The sequence below is a fragment of the Pristis pectinata genome, chromosome 3, assembly GCF_009764475.1.
Source record: "Pristis pectinata isolate sPriPec2 chromosome 3, sPriPec2.1.pri, whole genome shotgun sequence".
NCBI lineage: Eukaryota > Metazoa > Chordata > Chondrichthyes > Rhinopristiformes > Pristidae > Pristis > Pristis pectinata.
Genome location: NC_067407.1, coordinates 98,049,312 through 98,073,173, shown reverse-complemented (window position 1 = coordinate 98,073,173; position 23,862 = coordinate 98,049,312). Strand labels below are relative to the sequence as shown.

The window sequence follows — 23,862 nt, the reverse complement described above, 5'->3', positions numbered from 1 at the left end:
GCCTGCTGGAAGGAACATTTTGAAGATCTCATCACCACGACCTGCTCTTGACATGATGACCCTTGACTCCATTCCACAGCAGCCTATCTGATCTAAACCTGCTGATGTACAAGAAGTTGAGAAGGCCAAATCCCAAATCAAAAGTAACAAGGAACAGACAGTATCCCTGATGAAATCCCAAAACTCGACAATGAAAAGCTTCAGTCACAAATCCCCAATCTCATTGACTACATCTGGGAAGACAAGGGTATGCTAGGGAAGTCAGCAATGTCATAATTGTACTATCTTCAATAAAGCAGACGAGTGATACCTATAGAAGGGCCTCCTGCTATCTGCCATAAGGAAAGTTTCCACCACAGTCCATCTCATCTCTTGACTCCCAGGGCTGATGAGCTGCTCCCCAAATCACAGGGGAAAGTAAACAGGAGATTCTTGCAGAATCTCACCTGTGTGCAGAGACTCACTTTCACAGACTTCAAAACGTATGGAGCTGATGCCTGTATACACTGATCAGAGGAATACAAAAATACTTTCTTTTATGGCATTTCCTCTTCCAAGATAAGATTTCTTTATTAGTCACATGTACATTGAAACACACAGTGAAATGCAGCTTTGCATAGAGTGCTCTGGGGGCAGCCCACAAATGTTGCCACGCCTCTGGCACCAACAGAGCATGCGCACAACTTCCTAACCTGTATGTCTTTGGAATGTGGGAGGAAACCAGAGCACCCGGAGGAAACCCACGCAGTCATGGGGAGACGTACAACTCCTTACAGACAGTGGCTGGAATTGAACCCGGGTCACTGGTGCTGTAACAGCATTATGCTAACCGCTACACTACCATGCCTGACCACAATGACAATTCCAAAGATCACAAGTAACAGAGACATGTACTGGAATTGAAATTGGAATTGGTCTATTATTGTCACTTGTACAGAGGTACAGTGAAAAACTTGTCTTGCACACCGTTCGTACAAATCAATTCATTACACAGTGCATTGAGATAGTACAAGGTATAAACAATACAGAATGCAGAGTAAGGTGTCACAGCTGCAGAGAAAGTGCAGTGCAGGTAGACAATAAGGTGCAAGGTCACAACAAGGTAGATTGTGAGGTCAAGAGTGCTCACAAGAGCACTTATCCAGTGCATTTTATAATACCTTGATAAATTATTTCACTACTAGATATTAGACTTTATGTTGCTGCAACAAATGTGGCAAAGTTGGATTTGGATTGTACAATCTGATAAATTCAGTTTAACAGTGAAGAAGTGAGGGATGCAATGTGAATAAATGATTTAGGTGGAGGGGTGTGTGGGGAGGAGGGAGTGTTCCCCTCTCTGTAGTCTGTAGGTAACAGTGACTCATTTCCTCAACATAATACCCCAATTCATCATGTGAAAGAGCAGGTAGAAAAAGAACACTGCCAAAGGATATAAACAGAATCAAAGCATTGAAGGTGAGGCAGAGGAGAAAAAAACAAAGGAGCAACACAAAGGCAGAAATCGGTAAGGAAGTAATCGTATTCTCTGACTTACCCTTTGTGATAGTGTGCAGATCAAATATTAAAACAACATTCAAATTTTGACTGGTGATTTGGAGGATTCAAAGAGTAAAATGCATTAAAAATGGTGCCAAGTTCTTAACTAATTCAATGCTAAAGGTTCAGAAAAGTAGGTTAATTTCCGTTTTTATGTTAAGATTTGATTCAATATATGCCCTCCCTCAAACTCTATGGCAGTTTAAGGAATTATAAATGTCATACAAGCATGTAATATGATGAAGTCATATGTGCAATATCAGCATGTGTCAATTATTGATAATCATCCTGTTCTGAAGTTTTTGACATGTTCTTGGGGTTGCTATAGTTAGAACTTACCAGCACTACAAAACTGGCTCAGAGGCCACCTTAAAATACACAACAGGCAACAAGGATAGCATCAACTTTGAACCTCCTTCAGTACTGAGGAGAAAAAAAGTAATGTTTGAAAAACTTTCTGCAGCATCTCCGAAGTATTTTTCATGAACCACACCGATCACAGCATTCCAAAGATTCCAAGGCTGAGAAGAGAATGAGTGAAGTTTGCAGTATACAGTGAACTGGTGAATTTGCATGAGCAATAGCAAATCAGAGAGAAAGAAAAGGATGATGCACAGATGGAACTAGGTGGGGGAGAGGATAGGAAAGGTGAACCAAGGGAGAAGAAACCCATTTAGATAGGTTTGTGTGATGGGCAGATGTACAATAGCAGATACTATTATTGAGGAGTTGAGATAGATCTTTGCTAAACACAGCAAAGCTGAGGAGTTTGTGTCAGGCAATAGACCATAGTTCACATCATGTTTGTTTGTATGCTTTGAGATTCAATGGAATCATGTACTCTTTGAATCCTCCAAATCACCAGGCCTCTCATGGTACAGCAGGGATGTTTGTCTGTCTTTTGAAGGAAGCCTTGAAGAAGAAAGTTTTCCAAGGATTTTCCAGTTTGAAAATGAATCATTGGTTGGCTAACTTCAAATATTGGACAATGTCCCATTCTATGACTAGCAGGGCTCTTGATATGTTGTAGACTTTGAACGTGGCTAAATTTGGTGTGCCTCTAGTGTGGAGGAGAGTGTGGAAAGGCAACAGCTGAAACAAAAATAAATTGGAAGAGATAAAGATAAGTTTCTCAGATAATGAAAAAATGAGTGTCAAGTACAACACACAGAAATGGGATATCGGTACAAGTCTGCGGTTTGTAATGATATTTGATACAAATCAGAGGCATGGTTAGAAGCATTCATATTGACTCAGATAATTACAGCAAGGGACCTACCTGAACACACTGAAGAATATATGACTGGGAATTTATTCCAAAAGTGGAAATCTGAAACAACTAGTGAAATTGAGGTTGATGTTTACATTGAGTTGATTCAGAATGATACAAATTTTTCAGATCAAAAAGTAACCACAACACAATTAAGAGACTCAAGCATTGTTAAGAAGGTCCAAGCGCCTCAGAAAACCAGCTAGTAGACTGAAGCTGTAGTTGCATATTTCATTTCAGAGAAGGAAAGCCATATATGGACGTGTAAATAAGTCATCCTGACATATCTGTACTTGCAGATACAAATGTCATCCTGGTTCAACTCATCATTTAATAGGTTTTTATTTCAACAATCCTAAATACATTGTAATAATGCCAAAAGAGAAATAAAGGACTGCAGATGCTGGAATCTAGATGAAAAAACAGCAAGATGCTTGAGGAACTCAGCAGGCCAGGCAGCATCTGTGGAGAAAAACAGACGGTCAATGTTTTGGGTCAGGACCCTTCTTCAGGATTCAGTCCTGAAGAAGAGTCCTGACCTGAAATGTTGATCGTCTGTTTTTCTCCACAGATGCTGCTTGTCCTACTGAGTTTCTCCAGCAATAATGCCAAAAAATCTGGTAAAAGTATTGTTCAGAATATTCATTTTGAATACAGTATTTAAGGAAAGTACCAGGTTATGTCCATGTACACATACACACATGAACACATGCAGCTGAATCCTGCCTGATCCACTCACCCTTTGCTTTCTTCCCTTATAGATACTAACCTGCACAGATACATGAATCCAATTTCCTGGGCCTTCTCTTACTGAATCAGTCACACAAAGCATGGCAAGACCTCAGTGATGAGTAAGCCTCAGCCAGTGCACCTCTGCTGTCCCAGAATGTCCGACAGCACTTTAAAAGGGCGGAGATCTTTACTTCTTGCCAAAGTATTTTTTAAATGTGTCTGGCTTATCAACAATGCACAAGGACAAAAGTAACAATGCCTTCCTTTAGTTACCTCACTCCTTGGTTCATGGTCTCTATGCCTCCCTTTCTCTCTCTGTTGATGTTGCCAACCACTTCTGGTTCCCTGATTCTTATGATTTATTTTTTATTCACTCACAAGCAAGGCAGGCATTTGTTATCCATTCCTATTACCACCTTGAATTGAATGGTTTGCCAGGCTATTTAATAAAAACAGTTAAGTAAAATGGCCCTTTAAGTACCTGGCAGCCCTAGTGGGCTCCTGTTGTTGGAATACACTGTTTGTTTTGGAGCAGCCATTGTCGGAGTGGACAGAGTCAGAGTGAGTGGCTTTGGCACAACAGGCTTCAGCATCAGGAGGCAGAGGCCATCTGCAACAACACTGGTGAGTAGCTGGTAAGTAAAGGTAAAGTTTACTGTTATTGTTATAACTTTTAAGTAGACTACAGCTAGGTAAGAAAAAAAATAGTTCAGATGGAGGGCAAGGTGATGTGCTGCAGCTGCATGACGTGGGAGCTAGTGGGCCCCGCTGAGGTGCACGGTGACCACATCTGCAGTAAGCGCTTGAGGCTGGAGGAACTTCGGCTCAGAATTGATGAGCTGGAGTTGCAGTTTCAAACACTGCGAAGCGTCAGGGAGGGAGAGAGTTATGTAGATGCTGTGCATTGGGAGGCAATCACCCCACTGAGAGCAGGTACTTCTAGGGTCCAGGAGGCAGATAGATGGGTGACTATCAGGGTACAGAGAGAGAAAGGGACCAGGCAGACAGTGCAGAGGACCCTGGAGGCTGTTCCCCTCAAAAACAGGTATTCCACTTTGGATGCTGTTGAGGGGGATGACCTACAGGGATCAAGTGGCAGCAGCCAGGTCTCTGGCACTGGGACTGGTCCTGCTGCTCAGAAGGGAAGGGAGGAGAAGAGGAGGGCAATAGTGATAGGGGACTCGATAGTCAGGGGAACAGAAAGGAGGTTCTGTGGACATGAGCGAGAATCCCAGATGGTATGTTGCCTCCCAGGTGCCAGGGTCCAGGATGTCTCTGATCGGGTCCACAGCATTCTTGAGCAGGAGGGAAAGCAGCCAGAAGTCATGGTACATGTTAGTACCAACGACATAGGTAGGAAGAGGGATGAGGTCCTGAAAAGTGAGTTTAGGGAGCTAGGCAGAAGGCTGAAGAACAGGACCTCAAGGGTAGCAATCTCAGGATTGCTGCCAGTGCCACGTGATAGTGAAGGTAAGAATAAGAGGAGAGGCAGATGAATACGAGGCTGAGGTGTTGGTGCAGGGGGCAAGGTTTTAGATTTTTGGGTCATTGGGATCTCTTCTGGGGAAGGTGGGACTTGTACAGGGTGGATGGGTTACACCTGAACCCGAAGGGGACCAATATCCTTGCAGACAGGTTTGCTAGTGTGTCTCAGGAGGGTTTAAACTAGTTTGCAAGGGGGATGGGAACCGGAGGGATAGGTCAGTGGAAGAAGTGCATGGAGTAAAGCCAGATCTAACATACAGAGAGGCTATGAGGAAGGAGAAGCAGAGTATAGGGTATAAAAGTAGTAAGGTGGATGGGCTAAAGTGCATTTACTTAAATGCAAGAAGTATCAGGAATAAGGGTGATGAACTGGGAGCTTGGATAAATACATGGAACTATGATATTGTGGCTCTTGCAGAGACTTGGCTGTCACCAGGGCAGGAATGGATACGGAATATCCCCAGATTTCAGTGTTTTAAAAGGAATAGGGATGGGGGGAGAAGAGGAGGAGGGGTGGCGTTACTGGTCAGGGATACTATTACAGCTGCAGAAAGGGTTGATAATGTAGCAGGATCCTCTCTAGAGTCAGTATGGGTGGAAGTTAGGAACAAGAAAGGAGCAGTTACTCTACTGAGAGTATTCTATAGGTCCCCCGGTAGCAGCAAGGATACTGAGGAGCAGATCAGGAGGCAGATTTTGGAAAGGTGCAAAAATAACAGGGTTGTTATCTTGGGAGACTTCAACTTCCCAAATATTGATTGGCACCTGCTTAGTACCAAAGGTTTAGATGGGACAGAGTTTGTAAAGTGTGTCCAGGACGGATTCCTGTCACAGTATGTTGATAGGCCGCCTAGAGGGAATGCCATATTAGATCTAGTATTAGGTAACAAACCGGGTCAGGTGACAGATCTCTCAGTGGGTGAGCATTTGGGGGACAGTGACCACTGCTCCCTAACCTTTAGCATTGTCATGGTCCAGGATAGGAGCAAAGAGGACAGGAAAATATTTAATTGGGAAAGGGCAAATTATGAGGCTATAAGGCTAGAAATTGCGAGTGCGAATTGGGATAATATTTTAGAAGGGAAATGTACTATGGAGATGCAGTAGTTGTTCAGGGATCTCTTGCAGGATGTTAGGGATAAATTTGTCCCGGTGAGGCAGAGAAAGAATGGCAGGGTGAAGGAACCATAGTTGACAAGAGAGGTGGAACATCTAGTTAGGAGGAAGAAGGCAGCATACATAAGGTGAAGGCAGCAAGGATCAGATAGGTCTCTCGAGGAATATAGGGTAGCAAGAAAGGAACTTGAGAAGGGGCTGAGGAGAGCAAGAAGGGGACATGAAAAGGCCTTGGCGAGTAGGGTTAAGGAAAACCCCAAGGCTTTTTTCACTTATGTGAAGAGCAGAAGGATGATGGGAGTAAAGGTAGGACCAATTAGGGATAAAGGTGGGAAGATGTGCCTGGAAGCTGTGGAAGTGGGTGAGGTCCTCAATGAATACTTCTCTTCAGTATTCACCAAGGAGAGGGGGCTTGATGACGCTGAGGACAGTGTTGGTAAGGTTAATGTTCTAGAGCATGTTGATATCAAGAGAGAGGATGTGTTGGAGCTGTTAGAAAATATTAGGACAGATAAGTCCCCGGGGCCTGACGGAATATTCCCCAGGTTGCTCCGCGAGGCAAGAGAAGAGACTGCTGAACCTTTGGCTAGGATCATTGAGTCCTCGTTGTCCACGGGAATGGTACCGGAGGATTGGAGGCTGGCAAATGTTGTCCCCTTATTCAAAAAAGGTAGTAGGGATAGTCCAGGGAATTATAGACCAGTAAGCCTTACATCTGTGGTGGGCAAGCTGTTAGAAAGAATTCTTAGAGATAGGATTTATGGGCATTTAGAGAATCATGGTCTGATCAGGGACAGCCAGCATGGCTCTGTGAAGGGCAGATCATGTCTCACAAGCCTGATAGGGTTCTTTGAGGAGGTGACCAGACAGATTGATGAGGGTAGTGCAGTAGATGTGATCTACATGGATTTCAGTAAGGCGTTTGACAAGGTTCCACATGGTAGGCTTCTTCAGAAGGTCAGAAGGCATGGGATCCAGGGAGGCTTGGCCATGTGGATTCAGAACTGGCTTGCCTGTAGGAAGCAGAGGGTTGTGGTGGAGGGAGTGCATTCAGATTGGAGGGCTGTGACTAGTGGTGTCCCACAAGGATTGGTTCTGGGATCTCTGCTTTTCATGACTTTTATTAATGACTTAGATGAGGGGATAGAAGGGTGGGTTAGCAAGTTTTCAGACAACACAAAGGTTGGTCGTGTTTTGGATAGTGTAGAGGATTGTTGAAGATTGCAGAGGGACATTGATAGGATGCAGAGCTGGGCTGAGAAGTGGCAGATGGAGTTCAATCCAGAGAAGTATGAGGTGGTACACTTTGGAAGGACAAACTCCAAGGCAGAATACAAAGTTAATGGCAGGATTCTTGATATTGTGGAGGAGCAGAGGGATCTGGGGGGTCCATATACACAGATCACTGAAAGTTGCCTCGCAGGTGGATAGGATAGTTAAGAAAGCTTATGGGATGTTAGCTTTCATAAGTCGTGGGATCGAGTTTAAGAGCCGCGAGCTAATGATGCAGCTCTACAAAACTCTGGTTAGACCACACTTTGAGTGCTGTGTCCAGTTCTGGTCACCTCATTATAGGAAGGATGTGGAAGCATTGGAAAGGGTGCAGAGGAGATTTATCAGGATGCTGCCTGGTTTAGAGAGTATGGATTATGAGGAGAGTCTAAGGGAGCTAGGGCTTTACTCTTTGGAGAGGAGGATGAGAGGAGACATGATAGAGGTGGACAAAATATTAAGAGGAATAGATAGAGTGGACAGCCAGCACCTCTTTCCTAGGGCACCAATGCTCAATACAAGAGGGCATGGCTTTAAAGTAATGGGTGGGAAGTTCAAGGGAGATATCAGAGTAAGGTTTTTTTACCCAGAGAGTGGTTGGAGCGTGGAATGCGCTGCCTGGGGCAGTGGTGGAGGCAGGTACATTGGTCAAATTTAAGAGATTACCAGATAAGCATATGGAGGAATTTAAAATAGAGGGATATGTGGGAGGAAGAGGTTAGGTAGTCTTGGGCGAGGTTTAAAGGTCGGCACAACATTGTGGGCTGAAGGGCCTGTATTGTGCTGTACTGTTCTATGTTCTATGTTATGAGTTTTGAGGGCAACATCTGCACTGCTAACAAAATTCGCCAGAAACTTCAGATATCCTGACTGCAGAGAAAGGACAGGAGTACAATACAAACTGGCAGTGTAAGAGAGAAGAATGGTAAGGGAAAGAAAAAAAAACAGACTTGAGGGAGGAAGAGATCCTGTGGGCCTGTATTGTATAATAAAACAGAAATTTCTGGCAGTGGAAAGTCATCTACTGTCACCTGCTCATTAAATCCACACTTGCACCATGCAGATATTCCAATGAGGACCTTCACACAGAAGGCTTCGATTCCTCATTAGCTAAGCCCTATGCAGCAAGGGGGCCTCTCAACATAAATGCTGCTGAGTGACGGAGTCAGGAGATGCCTCAACCATAGAAATGCTGCAACAACTTTGATGACTAGTAAACCACACCTTGCAACTTAACCAAATGTCAAATGTCCCTGCCATTCAGGAACATTCAAAATCTAAAATATTTTAAGACGTTATTAAAAAATTAAAACACTTTAAACCATTCAGGTAAAAATTAATTAAACAACGTAAATTATCCAACTTATCCAGGCCTCTCACAGCCTTTAATCGCCATTAATATGAATGGGTTCACTGTTACTATGGTAGGTTTAATCCAGTGCAGATTCAGTGGGGCAGATTCAATGGCATACAGAGTTGGGAAAATTGCAGCAAATCTTCACTCTTCTTCTGGAGCATATTTGGTAAAACCTGCCCAGTGGCTCTGACACCCACCATCATGAAGTGTTTTGAGCGGCTGGTCATGGCACACATTAACTCCAGCCTCCCAGACAACCTCGACCCACTGTAATACGCCTACCACCAAAACAGGTCTATGGTGGATGTCATCTCCCTGGCCCTACACTCATCTCTGGAGCATCTGGACAGTAAAGACACCTACCTTAGACTATTGTTTATTGACTACAGTTCTGCCTTCAATACTATAATTCCAAGCAAACTCATCACAACTCTGAGACCTGGGACTCAACACCTCTCTCTGCAATTGGATCCTTGACTTCCTGACCAACAGACCACAATCAGTGAGGATAGGCAGCAACACTTCCTGCACGATTATTCCCAATGCTGGTGCCCCACAGGGCTGCGTCCTCAGCCCCCTACTCTACTCCCCATACAGTCACGACAGCGTGGCCAGATTCTGCTCTAACTCCATCTACAAGTTTGCAGGTGATACCACCATAGTAGGCCGTATCTCAAATAATGTTGTTTGGGGTACAGGAAGGAGATAGAGAGCTTAGTGACATGGTGTCATGACAACAGTCTTTCCCTCAATGTCAGCAAAACAAAAGAGCTGGTCATTGTCTTCAGGAAAGGGGGTTGTGTACATGCACCTGTCTACTTCAATGGTGCTGAGGTCGAGAGGGTCGAGAGCTTCAAGTTCCTAGGAGTGGACATCACCAATAGCCTGTCCTGGTCCAACCACGTAGACATCACCAATAGCCTGTCCTGGTCCAACCACGTAGACATCACCTCCACTTCCTCAGGAGGCTAAACAAATTTGGCATGTCCCCGTTGACCCTTACCAATTTTTATCAATGCACCATAGAAAGCATCCTATCTGGATGCATCATGGCTTGGTATGGCAACTGCTCTGCCCGTGACCACAAGAAACTGCATCACAAAAACTAGCCTCCCCTCCATGGTCTATACCTTTTGCTGCCTCGGTAAAGCAGCCAGCATGATCAGAGACCCCACCCACCCTGGATATTCTCTCTTCTCCCCTCTCCCATTGGGCAGAAGATACAAAAGCCTGAAAGCACATACCACCTCACGATCTACCTCATTATGACCTTGCACCTTACGGTCTACCTGCACTGCACTTTCTCTGTAGCTGTGACACTTTTATTCTGTTATTGTTTTACCATGTGCTATCTCAATGCACTGTGTGATGAATTGATCTGTATGATCGGTATGCAAGAAAGCTTTTCACAGTACATGTGACAATAATAAACCAATTCCAATTCCAGTCCCAATAAATCCAAGATTTCTATGTGCTTGTGTTGGAGTTCTGGTATTCTGAATATTTATGCAGGGAAATGTAAGCAGTACTATGGTATACTGCCAGGACTGCCAGGTAAAGTGTGGGCATTGTGATTTATTATTGGAGTCAGCCAGCTTAGAATTGGAAAGCACTGCAGGGAAAATACCTTGTAGGACTATGGAGAAAGAACTGGGGAATGGGATTGATGAAATTATCCTACTGCTAGCCAGGATAGTCATGAAAGGCCAATTAGACTCCTTCTGTGCCACAACAATTCCATGGTGCTTTTCCCTGAACACTGCACCTCACCTTTCTGATATTGGGCTTCAGTGGTGAGTTGGGAATCAGTAAACTTAACTATTTGATTTTGACTTTATTTCTGATTTCTATAACCTCTTATGTTCTGACATTTGTATGGGAACCTTAGACATTACATACTTTTTTATTGAATCTCTGGAATTTACATGTTGATCCACATGGCAATCTAAACTGCAAAATAATCATAAGCTGTATTCACGTGAATTTAAGTCTTCCTTTTGTTTTCCTGTCCTATGAAGGAAAGACTTTATATCAAAAAAGTCAAATAATTTACCTGGTGCACAAGTCCAAGAAACTCAGCCACAGTAAATAGAATTACCTTGGCATAATTTAGTTAAATGCCACATTATCAGAATATTATACACTACTGTTAAACATCAGGCAGAGTGCCATGTGTTGGAATATCTTGTGATCAAACCTCTGTCTAGTACATTAGAGCAGAGTTAATGACCTGGCCTTTCTTGTTTCAATGTGCATCTGTCAGAGGGTGTTTCCCTCTCTTTCAGTTGCATTAGTTCCTTCCTTTATTTCTCTCACATTTCATAGGCTTCTCACATGATCTTTCTCTCCCTTCACCAGACAGTTGTAGCAACAATCGGAGCTAAAATAATCTGACGATTGAAGAGATTCTTTACCTGGTACAATGAAGAAATGGCATCTGATTCAAGGAAAAAGAGCGAATTATGGTCAAGAAAACAGACCACAAACGAGCAAGAGTGAAATTTCTGCAAACTCATACTATGAAACAAACCCAGATTCACACTCTCTAACATGTTTATGCCTAGAAACTCACATCGGTATGCATAAATACGTTTTCAAAGAGAAAAATAAGATAACACACATTGTCATGTTGCAAGAATTCCAGATATTTGCTTGAAGCAAAGTTTTGGGAAGTATATATTTAAAATGTTACTGTTAAGTTAAATTCAGCACATAAGGGATTAAATCCGCACATCACAGACTGGAAGGAGGTGATGTCTGTGAGAAAGATATCTTTCTGTATTTTCCAGCAATGGGGTACATCAACACATTCCAGTTACCCTTTACACATGATGACTCAGGTAATTGCTGAATAAACAACAACTTCTGATCGGTCCTATTACATTCAAATTGTCCAGGAACCTGAAGTGTATAAGAGAAACCTGGAGATTTTTGAATCATCACAAGTTGTCATGCATTCCTCTGCTGTTAGCTTCACAAATCTTGTCCTTAGTCTCCCTGTGATTATCATGAGGGTTCATTGACTATGCCCAAAATAGTCCAATTTAAGAATTAAAAGCAGAAGCATCCTTTTAACAACGTTATCATTATTAGTCAACCACGTTGGTCCAGAAAGGAAACAATTAAAAATATGGAGTCTTGTTCTTGAATTAGTTAATTGCTTAGGATATTAATAATATTTTTAAAATATATCTTACTTTTCCATGTCTCACTTTTCTCCCTGAGTACAGTCTTATCCTATTTTTCTTCCTGTACTTACTTGACATAAATTCATCCACTGCAATTTAAATTTTCTTCTAAGTCCTTTTCCTATTTGTCTCACAACCCTTGTATCATTTTAAAGGAGATAGACTGTTAGACTTCGTCTCCCCAAATGTCCCAGAAGCCACGTTATCTGTTCACACTTCAAGCAGTTTTATGGTTAAGCAGTATCTTAACTGATGGCGGCAGGCGCAAGTACAGTGCCCTGTTTTAAATTCCTTCATTGCAAATGGTTATCCCTCTTTAATATGATTGCACTGTCACTAGCCAACTCCATGTTCAACCATCCAGCTCAATGCCCACCAACTCAGCTTCCATCTTTCGTTTTTTTCAGCTTAATTCAGCGATGCTATCAGAAGCCACAGGGACTGCTTCTACATGAATGCCTAGAATATTTAATCAACCTCTCCTGCATCAGCTTTGCTGGGCTGGTGAAAACCACCAGACTGACACGAAATCCCGATTAAGCCGAATTTCCTGCAGCAAATATTGACAAATGAAGGAGAAGTGTCCATGTGTCTTTGGCTTCAACTCCTTCAACAGCCTTAAGTTGTTAGTGTACCATATTATTATCTTTTTCGAAATGCATATCTATTCCATCATTAAGCCTTTTGATTAACATTTCAGGAACATTCCACACTTTTTAATCAACCTTACTCTGCTAAAGTAGAAAGTCTCTTCCATTTTTATAAGTTTATCGAAGTAAGAGGTCTAGCTGTGGAAGGAGCAAGTCCCCACAGGGACCAAAGGTGGATTCTATGTGAGGAGCCAGGCGATATGAGTGAAACTCTAAATGAATGCTTCTCATCAGTATGCACCAGGGAAAAGGATGTAGAGGCTAGAGAGTTAAGGGAGGGGTACGCTGATATTCTGGTGCATGTCTATATCAGGAAAGAGGAAGTGTTAGAAATATTGGAGCATATAGGGTGGGTAAATCCCCTGGACCTCATGGGTTCTATCCCAGGATACTAAGAGAAGCAAGGGAGGAGATTGTTGGGGCTCTGACAGAGATTTCTATACATTTGTTAGCCATGGGTGAGGTACCAGATGACTGGAGGATAGCTAATGTCCCCTTATTCAAAAAGGGAAAGAGGGATAAGCCTGGAAGCTACAGGCCGGTGAGCTTTACGTCAATGGTGTGAAGTTGTTGAAGAAGATTTTGAAGGAAAGTGCGACACTGGTGTATAGGGTGATGAAAAAGGGCAATTGGTAAGTTTGCCTTCATTGGCCGGGGCATTGAGTAAAAGAGGATGCTGTTTGCAGCTGTACAAAATATTGGTTAGACCACTGTTATGTACCGTTGTAGTTGCCACACTACAGGAAGGATGTGGTATCAACAGAGATACTACAGAAGAGATTCACCAGGATGTTGCCTGGAATGGAGGGCTGCAGTAATAAGGAGAGACTGGACTGTGTTTATTCTCAATGGAGTGTAGGAGGCTGAGGGGTGATCTTATAGAGCTTTATAAAATGATGAGGGGCATAGATAGGATCGATTGTCAGAGTCTTTTTCCCAGGGCTGTGGAGTCTAAAACTAGAGGGCACAGGTTTAAGGTGAGAGGGGAGAAACTTAAAGGAAATCTGAGGGGTAAGTTCTTCACAGAGAGGGTGGTGGTTATCTGGAATGAGCTACCAGAGGAGGTGATGGAGATAGATACAATTAAAATACTTAAAAGGCATTTGAACAGGTACTTAGACAGGAAAGGCATAGCAGGATGTGGGCTTAATGCAGGCAAATGGGTTGAGTGAGATATGCATCATGGTCAACATGGACAAGGTGGGCTGAAAGGGCTCATTTCCATGCTGTATGATTCTGTGATTCTACATTCTATTATTCCACTCAAGACTTAATTGCTCAAGGGTTATTAACACCACCCTCCATATCTTAATCTTCAATGATCTTCAGCAAAACCAAGTCCTCACCTGCACAAAGTCCTCCAAGCCCATTCCCATTGGTATCTGCTTGCATCGCCCCCTTGTGGCCCAAATCCACTTTCTTGTTGACAGACCACTGTGTGCCTTTGCTGCACCTTACTTCCCAGACCGTCTGTCATCAATTGCTCCATGTGCTCTTCAATCCTGGAATATAGATAGTTCTTCTACCCTTCTTTACTACTGTCAAAACTTGTTCTTTCATGGGCATGGGCTAGCAGAGACTACCACACAAAGCTCTGTTCCTATTTTCCTTTAAGCTCTCCTAAAATCCATTTTCACCACCTCACCCCACTTTACTTTTTCAACTTTTCACCCTCCTCCTTGTAAAATGGTGTAAGGTTTTCATTTACAGTTGGGACACCATGGGATCATTCAAGTGCAAGCTTCTGTTGGAATAGAAATACCACATAAGATACATTCATTTGTACATGGTTTCTGATATGACTATATATTCCAAGAACATCATTACAAGGAAAATTAGAATGTACTCAATTTAGTATAGGGTTAATGACTGGTTATTTTTTTACTCATGATCCTACTTCGCAAATCAATGCCAGCACAGTTTATCGGCATAGGACATACAGAGAGGTGTCATCAATATAGATAACTATTAAAGACAATACAAAACAAAAGCTTAAGCCCTACATACAGTGATAGTTTACATATATTAAAATGAAGACTTGTCAGGGTTCCAGTTTATCACTGATATATTGTCAGTCCCAGTGGTAAACTAGCATTGCACAAGATGCTGGGGGAACTCAGTGGATCAGGCAACATCTAAGGAGGAAAATGGACAGTTGATTTTTTGGGTCAAGACCAGATGAAGGGTCTCGACTTGAAACTCTGACTGTCCATTTCCCTCCATAGATGCTGCCTAACCCACTGACTTCCTCCAGCATCTTGTGTGTTGCTCCAGATTCCAGCATCTGCAGTCTCTTGTGTCTCCACCTTGGTTTAGAGCAATACAGCATGGATACAGGCCCTTCAGCCCATTGAGTCATGCCAACCAGGTGCCCACCCAGCTAGTCCCAATTTCCTGTGTTTGGCCCATATCCCCCTAAGTCCTGCCCCTCCCTGTACCTATCCAAGTGCTTCTTAAATGATACTATTGTACCTGCCTCAACCACTTCCTCTGGAAGCTCATTCCATATACCCACCAACCTCTGAGGGAAAAAGTTGCCTCTCAGGTCCCTTTTAAGTTTTTCCCCTCTCACCCTAAACCTATGCCCCCTAGTTTGGACTCCCCTACTCTGGGGAAAAGACTGTTACCATCCACCTTATCCATGCCTCCCATAATTTTTAACATTTCTATAAGGTCGCCCCCTCTTTCTCCTACATTCTAAGGAATAGAGACCTAGCCTGGCCAACCTCTTCCTATAACTCGAGCCCTCTAGTCCTGGCAACATCCTCATAAATCTTTTCTCCGCTTTCTCCAGTTTAGCCACATCTTTCCTATAACAGGGTGACCAAAACCGTACACAGTACTCCAAGTGTGGCCTTATCAATGACTTACACAACTGCAACATAATGTCCCAACTCCTATACTCAGTGCCCTGATTGATGAAGGCCAGTGTGCTAAAAGCCTTTTTCACCACCCTGTCTACCTGTGTTGCCACTTTCAACGAACTATGCACTTGTACTCCTGGGTCCCTCTGTTCCATTACACTCCCTAGTGCCCCACCACTCATAGTATAAGTCCTACGCTGGGCTGACTTTCCAAAACACGTCACCTCACACTTGTCTGTATTGAAATCCATTTGTGACTCCTCAGCCCACTTCCCTAACTGATCAAGATCCCCCTGTAATCTACAATGACCTTCTTCACTATCAACACCTCCTAATTTTGTGTCATCCACAAACTTACTGATCAAGCCTTGTGCATTTGCATCCAAGTCATTTATATAAATAACGAATAAGTTTCAACCATTATCTTTTATTCAATTTCAAGCAATCATGGAATGATACAGCACAGGAGCCCATTTGGCCCACTGTAGTAGTACTGACTCTGAAAGGAATGAGTCCTATTTACCTGTCCTTACATTGTGGCCCTGGAACTTTTCACTCTGCTAATTCCCTTTTGAAAGCAATTGATGAATCTGGTTTCAGCATACCTCTAAATCATAGAAATATGCTACAGAAAAAAAAACTCATCTCTTCTTTAATTTTCATGCCAATTACCTTTTAGTCCCCTGAATGCTTCTAGTAAATCTTGTCCTTGCCTTGACCTCTCCAAGGCTTTGGCATCCTTTGTGTGAACATGAAAACAATGACACAGGTAGATACCCTCATGGTTCATCCAGCCAATCCTAAACAAATGTTACACCCTTGAATACATATAGCTATACTCTCCACCTTACCCAAAACCATACATTCTTCTAGGTGAGAAAAAAAAGATTAAAAATAGTAATCTTGTTTGAGGGAAAATTTCAGAATATTTCTTGCTGGTACCATCCCCACTTCTAACCCTTAGTGAAATGCTCAATATCAATCCAGGGCTCATATTGGCCCTGATAATTCTTTGCTCCTTCTTCCTTCCCAGCTAGAGGCAGGTCCAACCTTCACTTAAAGGAAATTAGTGACTTGGCATCCACCTTTTAAGCCAATGGTCTGTCCCAGAGGTCCAGCAGGTTCTAAGAAAATAAACATCTCCAAATCGTTAACCTAGAACTGGCCTTATACAATTTATAGTTGTCATCCTTGTCCTTGTCATGTTTAATTGGACAAGCTATGCTATTCATCATCTTATAAACCTCAACCTCTCATCCTTATGCTTCATAAAGTTTAGAGTCCCAATTCTTTTCGTCAATCTTGATAATGATAAACTATAATTGACTATAATGATAAACTTATAACTTAAAACTATAATTAGTCTAGCAACTCTCCTTTGCTCTTGATAGAAAGCCCTATGTGAGGAGTACAAAACTGAACTCAGTGTTCCAGTATTCCACGTGACCTAAATGAGGTCTTGTACAAGGACAAAATACTGCAGTATGCTTGTTCATACAGTCAATGTTCCCATGAAGACAGCGTTGCATTTATTCCAGTTACTGCTTCACAGCATTAATCATAAACTTTAAAGGTACATTTGTCCACATTCTTTAATAATTTTCCCAAACATTTCATGTACTTTAAGTATTCTCATAGCTCACCATGTACTCTCTCAAATTAAAATTATTTGCCAGTCATGAGCTCAATCTCTCAATATACCAATACCTACCTGAAGTCACTGGTCATCTCCCATCCTTGCACACATAGACATTGGCGATGTCTTCAAATTTACAGATCATACTTTCTTGATTATTCATAAAAATAGTAATCAAGAATGATTCCAACATTAATAACCCCAGAATACAAGGGTAACCAATACATCCAAATCTATCTGCAACTATATTTTAGCTATATTTTTCCAGCTATTTATTAATACATTGTCACTCATACCAGAGGCTTTCATCATGTGAGGAAGAGTCTTATGCAATACCTGCTAGATTTCCAGATGTTCCTTCCTGGTGATTTCTACATATCACAAGTTACCTCCTTCTAATGAAGCTACTTATTATGGAGTCCGTAATATGTCCCTCTCCATCCAAGCAATTCTATATCACATCCCAAAGGATTTCCTTGACCATTCTCATTGCTGACAACAAACCTATGACCCTAGTTACCAAATCTGTCCTGTTTTCCCTTTTTCTTAAAAGCATGTTGACTACTGAGTCTACCTCCACTCTTCTGGAACTCTCCCAGGGTGCAGTGAACAATGGAAAATACAGGCATGAAGCTCACACAGCAAATGTTCCATTTACTTAAGACCTTGGGGTAAATACCAGCCAGCCCAACTGCCTTGTTTTCACTTTCATGATTCTATCTAATGCAATATATTCATCTTTGTTAACATTAAGTTCCAGCAATCAATGAACCGCATCAATCTGTGTAAAATTTAACTGGACGTGCAATTAAATCATGGATCAATCACATAAATCTACTGCACAAGCTATCCAAAATTCAAAGCGCAAAACTGTTCTAAACTCCTTGCAAATAACATACAATATATTAATAAATAGCAAATATCTAAATGTTTAACTCATACTTGCTTACCAGCAGTCAGTGTTTCCTCGGGTTCTTCTGCTTCAGTAACTGACAATATGAAAGAATATAAAAGTTACAGAGTTTCTGGATGCAAACTGCACTCAAGTAATAAAAAGTCCATAAATCACTTTTCTATTCAAATTCACTTGCATAATCACAAAACAAAATCTACCACAAACCAACACAATCATGATTATTTTTATTTCTATTAAGTATTTAAGAATGGTAACCATGCACAATTTAATTAATACAGCTTAAATTAGATTCATTACACAGAAAGTTGTGACTTTTAATGAGTGCCTGTGAGAAACCTGATTTTGAACAACTAAAGCTGAGTTAAGGAATTATACAGAACCATTTACTAACATCAATGGTAATGAACAGCATTTTGATACATCGCATACATCATAATGAAGAATGATATCACTTGTTCATCAGCCAGCTCAACCATCCAAGGACAAATTTGATGGATTTATCAACACAATGAGTTTGATATTTACTCTTCACTAGGAACACTGTGAAGCTGCCCATCTCCTCTCCTCCATTATTTATTCCATGGTCCACTGCCCTCTCCTACCAGATTCCTTCTTCGTCAGCCCTTTGCCTCTTCAACCTATCACCTCTCAGCTTATTACATCTTTCCCCCCCCGCCCTTCCCTAACTACCTACTTTCCCCCTCTCACCTGAACTCACCTATCACCTGCCTGCGTGTGCTACTCCCCCACTTTCTTATTCTGGCTTCTGCCCACTTCCTTTCCAGTCCTGATAAAGAGTCTCGGCCTGAAACGTCAACTTTTTATTTCATAGATGCTGCCTGACCTGCTGAATTCCGCCACTTTTTGTGTATTGCTCCAGGTTCCAGCACCTGCAGAATTTCTTGTGTCACTATGAAGCAAACAGTGTGGCCCTCCAAGAGGGTAATGAGGCCCCCTCCTTTGTTTCCAACCCTGGGGCAGGGGAGATTAAACCTAGACCAATGGCAAAGGTCATGTGGTGGAACTGCTTGTGGTTTAGCCCATCTGATCATGTGCCCTGAGCTAAAAGGAACAAATAAACATAAAAGAATGTCAGTCAAACAAAGAAACAACTTCTCATCTCTAAAAAATTCTCCTACTAACGGGCTCCAAGGACATTGGCCAACAGTGCAATGGCAGTTTTGGAAAGTGTGCTACATGTTAAATATGCCAAGTCTCAGTCTCTATCCCAAGTCACCACAGAATGCAGCTAGTGGAGACCATAGAAGGGAATTCCCAGTCTAGGAATTTCCTCTATCCCACATATGTTCAATAAGCAATATCGCAAGTTGCAAGTGAGTTGAAGTGAGATGTGTCCAGGACTACAATCCTACAATCTGCATCCCACACTTTGGCCTGGACAGCTCCCCCCCATCCACCCCCTACAGCAAGGGTTAAAAAAGACCACACAAGAACTTTCCTGGGAAAATAAGAGCATTCAAGAGCTGCAGTACTGTTTGCCCTCCCCGATCCCTTTTCTAGAAAGTGCCCAAGTGCACCTAACATGGCTTAGGTTCCTTCTTGATGTGTACGACCGCAAGAATAGGATAAAATATTCAGACTATGCCAGATAGTACTTCACGCTTGTTTCGCCATTCAGTAAAATTAAGTTCAAACTATTATATAAATTTCACAGACCTAGCCTATTCACATATTCCTTAATTCTCAATAGTCTGTCAATATCAGCCCTGATTATAATCAACACATGTTTTAAAATCGAGGTGTTATTTGACCAGAAGGCAGGGTAAGCCAGCAAGGATTGGTGAACACTGCCTGGTGACGGGTAGTTCATGAGCAGCAGAGTATGGCACGGTTGCAGTGCAATGGGAATAACAAGTCTACAGGTAACAAAAGCATTGTCAAGAAGTTTCACCAGAAAACAAGCAGGGCCAGAATCAGGCAATGTTATGGAGATGGAAATATATGGCCTCGGTGATGGTGTGGTCAGAAGCTCATCTTGGTGGTCAAAGAAGGTTGCAAATAGTTTGCTTGTAACGTAGGACCAGGAAGGCGAATGGATTTCATGGCCAGGAAATGGTGTTTATGACAGGACCAATTTTTCCATGAACTGAATGTCCTCATCAAGATCTGCCACCTGTGACAATTGGAGGACCAACCTCAGCAAGGCAAGAACTGCATTGGTAGTGGCTGTTAGGGTGACAATGGTGATGACTTTTTATGCATCAAAATCCTTGTAGACTGGAGGTAATTGTGTTGTTTCATTGTCTGCCATCCACTGTTGCAGAAGGCTCTCTATTCAGAGTTATTTTTTTGCTAGAGACAAGCTTCAGGAGCAAGCACCTAGCTTTGCAAGGATTGCAGGCTCTCCTATGATGCAGAGTACCATCAACTCAAACACATTGCATGTCAACTCTTCCTTATGCTAATAAGGGATTCTAATCCTCAGTATCCAGTTGATGTGAGACACAATTAGCAAATCATGCAGGTTAAGGGCCAATGTCCTGACTGCATCATGAGGCCTTCATTGTGTGCCAGTGCACTATGTCAGCTACAACTGTGTCACTTCAGCAGCAAGGATGGTGACTCAGTGACCAGGGTTACCCACTGAGAACGTGGCTGATAACTCTGGTATGCATCCCACACACATGTGCAAAATATTCATTCAAGCACATGAAATGTGATAGAGTTAACCACTGGTATGCTGAAACAGCAGTTGTCTATTCTGGAGGATCCTGCAGTACATGGCAAAGCAAATGTTAGGGTTCATGGAGATCAGATGCCTGCTGCAGAATCCTACCTCATAAGAGCTTACTGCTTGCCAACAGCCATACAATGAGCATTCAATGAGCAGATGGAGTAAGACAAATAAAGGCGCAATCTAGGGGGGTTCTTTCTGGTCAGATCTCAAAGCAATGCCAGTAACCACAACCCTCAATCCCCATTTGCCACAGTCACACAGCTTTGTGTCCTAGTGACTGTCGGGTGGTGAGAGGAAAGCTGCTTACTATCAGAAGAAGAGGCTGTAGTTGCCTTTGAGAAATGACCACAAGCAGCTCCAGACATAGAAGTCTCAGCCTGGGTCATCAGGGACAGTATAATAATTGCCTAGTAGGGTGGCAGGGATGGGATGATGTATACTGTCCCTCCAAGACTGGACATCAGGTTCATGTTCATCGAGCCAATGCCATATTTTTCCTGGACAGGATTTCAGCAATTTAATTAACCAAATGGTGGACTGTCTCATACTTTGCAAGTTCCCATGCTGTATAACCAACAGCCATAATGTTGGACGACTGCATTTGGGCTTCTGCTGCACTGAAAGCTGAGGTATCTGCAAGAGGCAGCATCCTAACTAGTGTGAGCGGGGGAAAGTGTATGTTGCACCAATGGCAACTTGTAACACTCTCTTCTGTTAACTGTGAGCAGCAACTAGGATGTAATGAGACAATTTAGATGCAAATCACCTTCAATGCTTTCATCCTGTGCCACTGCCAGTGCCCTGTGAACTGAATCCCCTGACTTCCCAGCCAATCTCAGCCAAGCTATTAACCCCCTGTTTGTCCTGATGTTAATTCACATGTGTCTCATGTACTATTCTCAATGATGACTGCATCACTGCCCCAACATTTTGCTCAATGTTTTTTGTAATGTTGCATCTTAATCCCAACACATTTCCCACGGGAGTGGCGCTAATCTTCAAAATTAATGGAAAACTGTTCAGCCTATGGTGACTATACTCCACAACCAAGGTTCCTTCAGTATGCAGATGATGTTTCTACTTGTGCAAACTGAGCTCCAAGCCATTGTCGCACTTTAACTGGATATACTTTATGTTCAACATCCACAAGATAAAGGTCCTCTACCATATTGCAATATGATAATAAAGGTTCACAGTGAGACCCTGGTAAATATGGACCATTTCCCATATTTTGGGAGGTATCTCTTGGCGAAAGCAGGCCGATGATGAAACTCACCAGTGCCTTCAATGTGCCAGCACAGATTTTGGTTGGTTGAGGAAAAGGACACTTGAAGAGCAATACTTCAAAGAAAAAACTCATGATCAACGGGACAACAGTGATCCCTACCCTCCCATATGCTTCTGAGACCTAAAATAGGCATCCAAAGGCACTGGAAAAGTACCACCAACACAAAGTGCTCCAGATTCAGTGGAAATAAGTCAACCAACATCAGTGTCCTCTCCCACACCCAGCATCCCAGTATTGAGGCTATAGTTACACTCAGTCAGCCACAATGGGCAGGTCATTTGCATGCATGAGTCCAAGATTCCCGAAACAGACACTATTATCAGCTCTGTCCTGTGAAGAGATTGTCAGGTGGACAGAGGGAAAGATTCAAGTGTGTGCTCAAAGCCTCCTTGAAGAAATGCATCACCCTCACTGACTTCTAGGAATTACTGGCCCTTGACTACTCAAACTGGAAAAGAAACATTCAGGATGATATTTGGAACTCAAGTCCATGAATCAGGAACACACAGAGGCCCTGAATATGTAGTGGAAGCACCTAACAAACTACTCTCTCACCACTGAGGTTCTGTTTTTTAATTTACACCCTGGCTTCCTTTACCCCCTCAGCAGAACATCAAACTGAGTTCTATTGGTTCACTGGTTCCAATATGATGACAACAGGACCATCACTGCCCATGCCATGTTCTCCTCTAACGAAAAGGAGATTTCCTTAACACTAGCACTGGTACAAAATAGTTGAGCTGCCTTGAGCTGTAATGCTTTCACAGTGTCAGAAGTTGAAGCTCTCTGGCACTTACACTTGCGGGACATTCTTCTAAATTGTTAGGACCACTTTCTCATCCAACTTTGTTTGAAGTTAACCCAAGTTTCAGCCAAGCATGACCACTATTATTGGATGTATAATTAGACCTTTCATAACTTAATTAAATCCTCTCAACCTTTTTCTACCAAGTAAATGATGAATTACAATGGATGATTAATCATACTTTGTACAATAGTACATTTGTAACAGGTCCTATAGATCTCATAAAGTCACACAGTTGTACAGTACAGCAATGGGCCTTTCGGCCCATCATTCCCATCTCAACTGTTTTGCCCATTTACACTAATCCTTACCTATTCAAGTGCCTGTCAAAATATCTCCTAAATGTAGTGATTGTATCTGATTCCAACACCTCATAATTATTATTTCATATACCTCCATCAAGTCACTTCTGAGCCTCCTTCGCTCCAGGGAAAACAAGCCCAAACTATCCTATCTCTCCCTATTACTGAAATCCTTCAATTCAGGCAATGTCCTGGTGAATCTCCCCTGCACTCTCTCCAGTACAACCACTTCCTTTCTATAGTATGGCAACCACAACTGCACACAATACTCCAAGTATGGTCTAACCAGCATTTTGTAAAGTTGCAACAGAATGTCCCAACTTTTATATTCTATGCTCTAACCTATAAAAGCAAGAATGCCATATGCCTTTTTCACTGTCCTTCCTACCTGTGTAGCCACTTTCAGGGAACTATGGACTTGAACCCCAAGGTCTCACTGTTCATCAACATTCCTTAGCACCCTATCATTGACTGTATATGTCCTACCCTTATTTGACTTCCCAAAATGCATCACCTTGTAGAGATTAAATTACATATTCCAATGCTCCGCATAATTTTCCATTTGATCTATAATCCTGCTGTAGCCTCAGACAACCTTCCTCACTATCCACAACACCACCACTCTTGTGTCATCTGCAAACTTACCAATCATACCGCCTACATTCACATCTAAGTTGTTAATATATTTCACAAACAACAAGGGAGCCAGCACCAATTCCTGTGGTATACCACTGGTCACAGACC

The 23,862-nt window shown here is 42.4% G+C and overlaps 1 protein-coding gene across 2 annotated transcripts in view; it reads right to left on the bottom strand.

Moving 5' to 3' along the window:
- The window catches only part of pde10a (phosphodiesterase 10A), a 296,991-nt gene that overhangs the window by 245,922 nt on the left and 27,207 nt on the right, over window positions 1–23,862 (bottom strand). The window contains exon 2 of one of the 2 annotated variants that reach the window (XM_052012872.1): window positions 18,060–18,098. The exons of the other annotated variant lie outside the window; for it this stretch is intronic. Within the exon in view, the coding sequence (XP_051868832.1) occupies window positions 18,060–18,098 (39 nt within the window). The remainder of the gene's footprint in view (window positions 1–18,059; window positions 18,099–23,862) is intronic. 2 annotated transcript variants of the gene reach the window in all.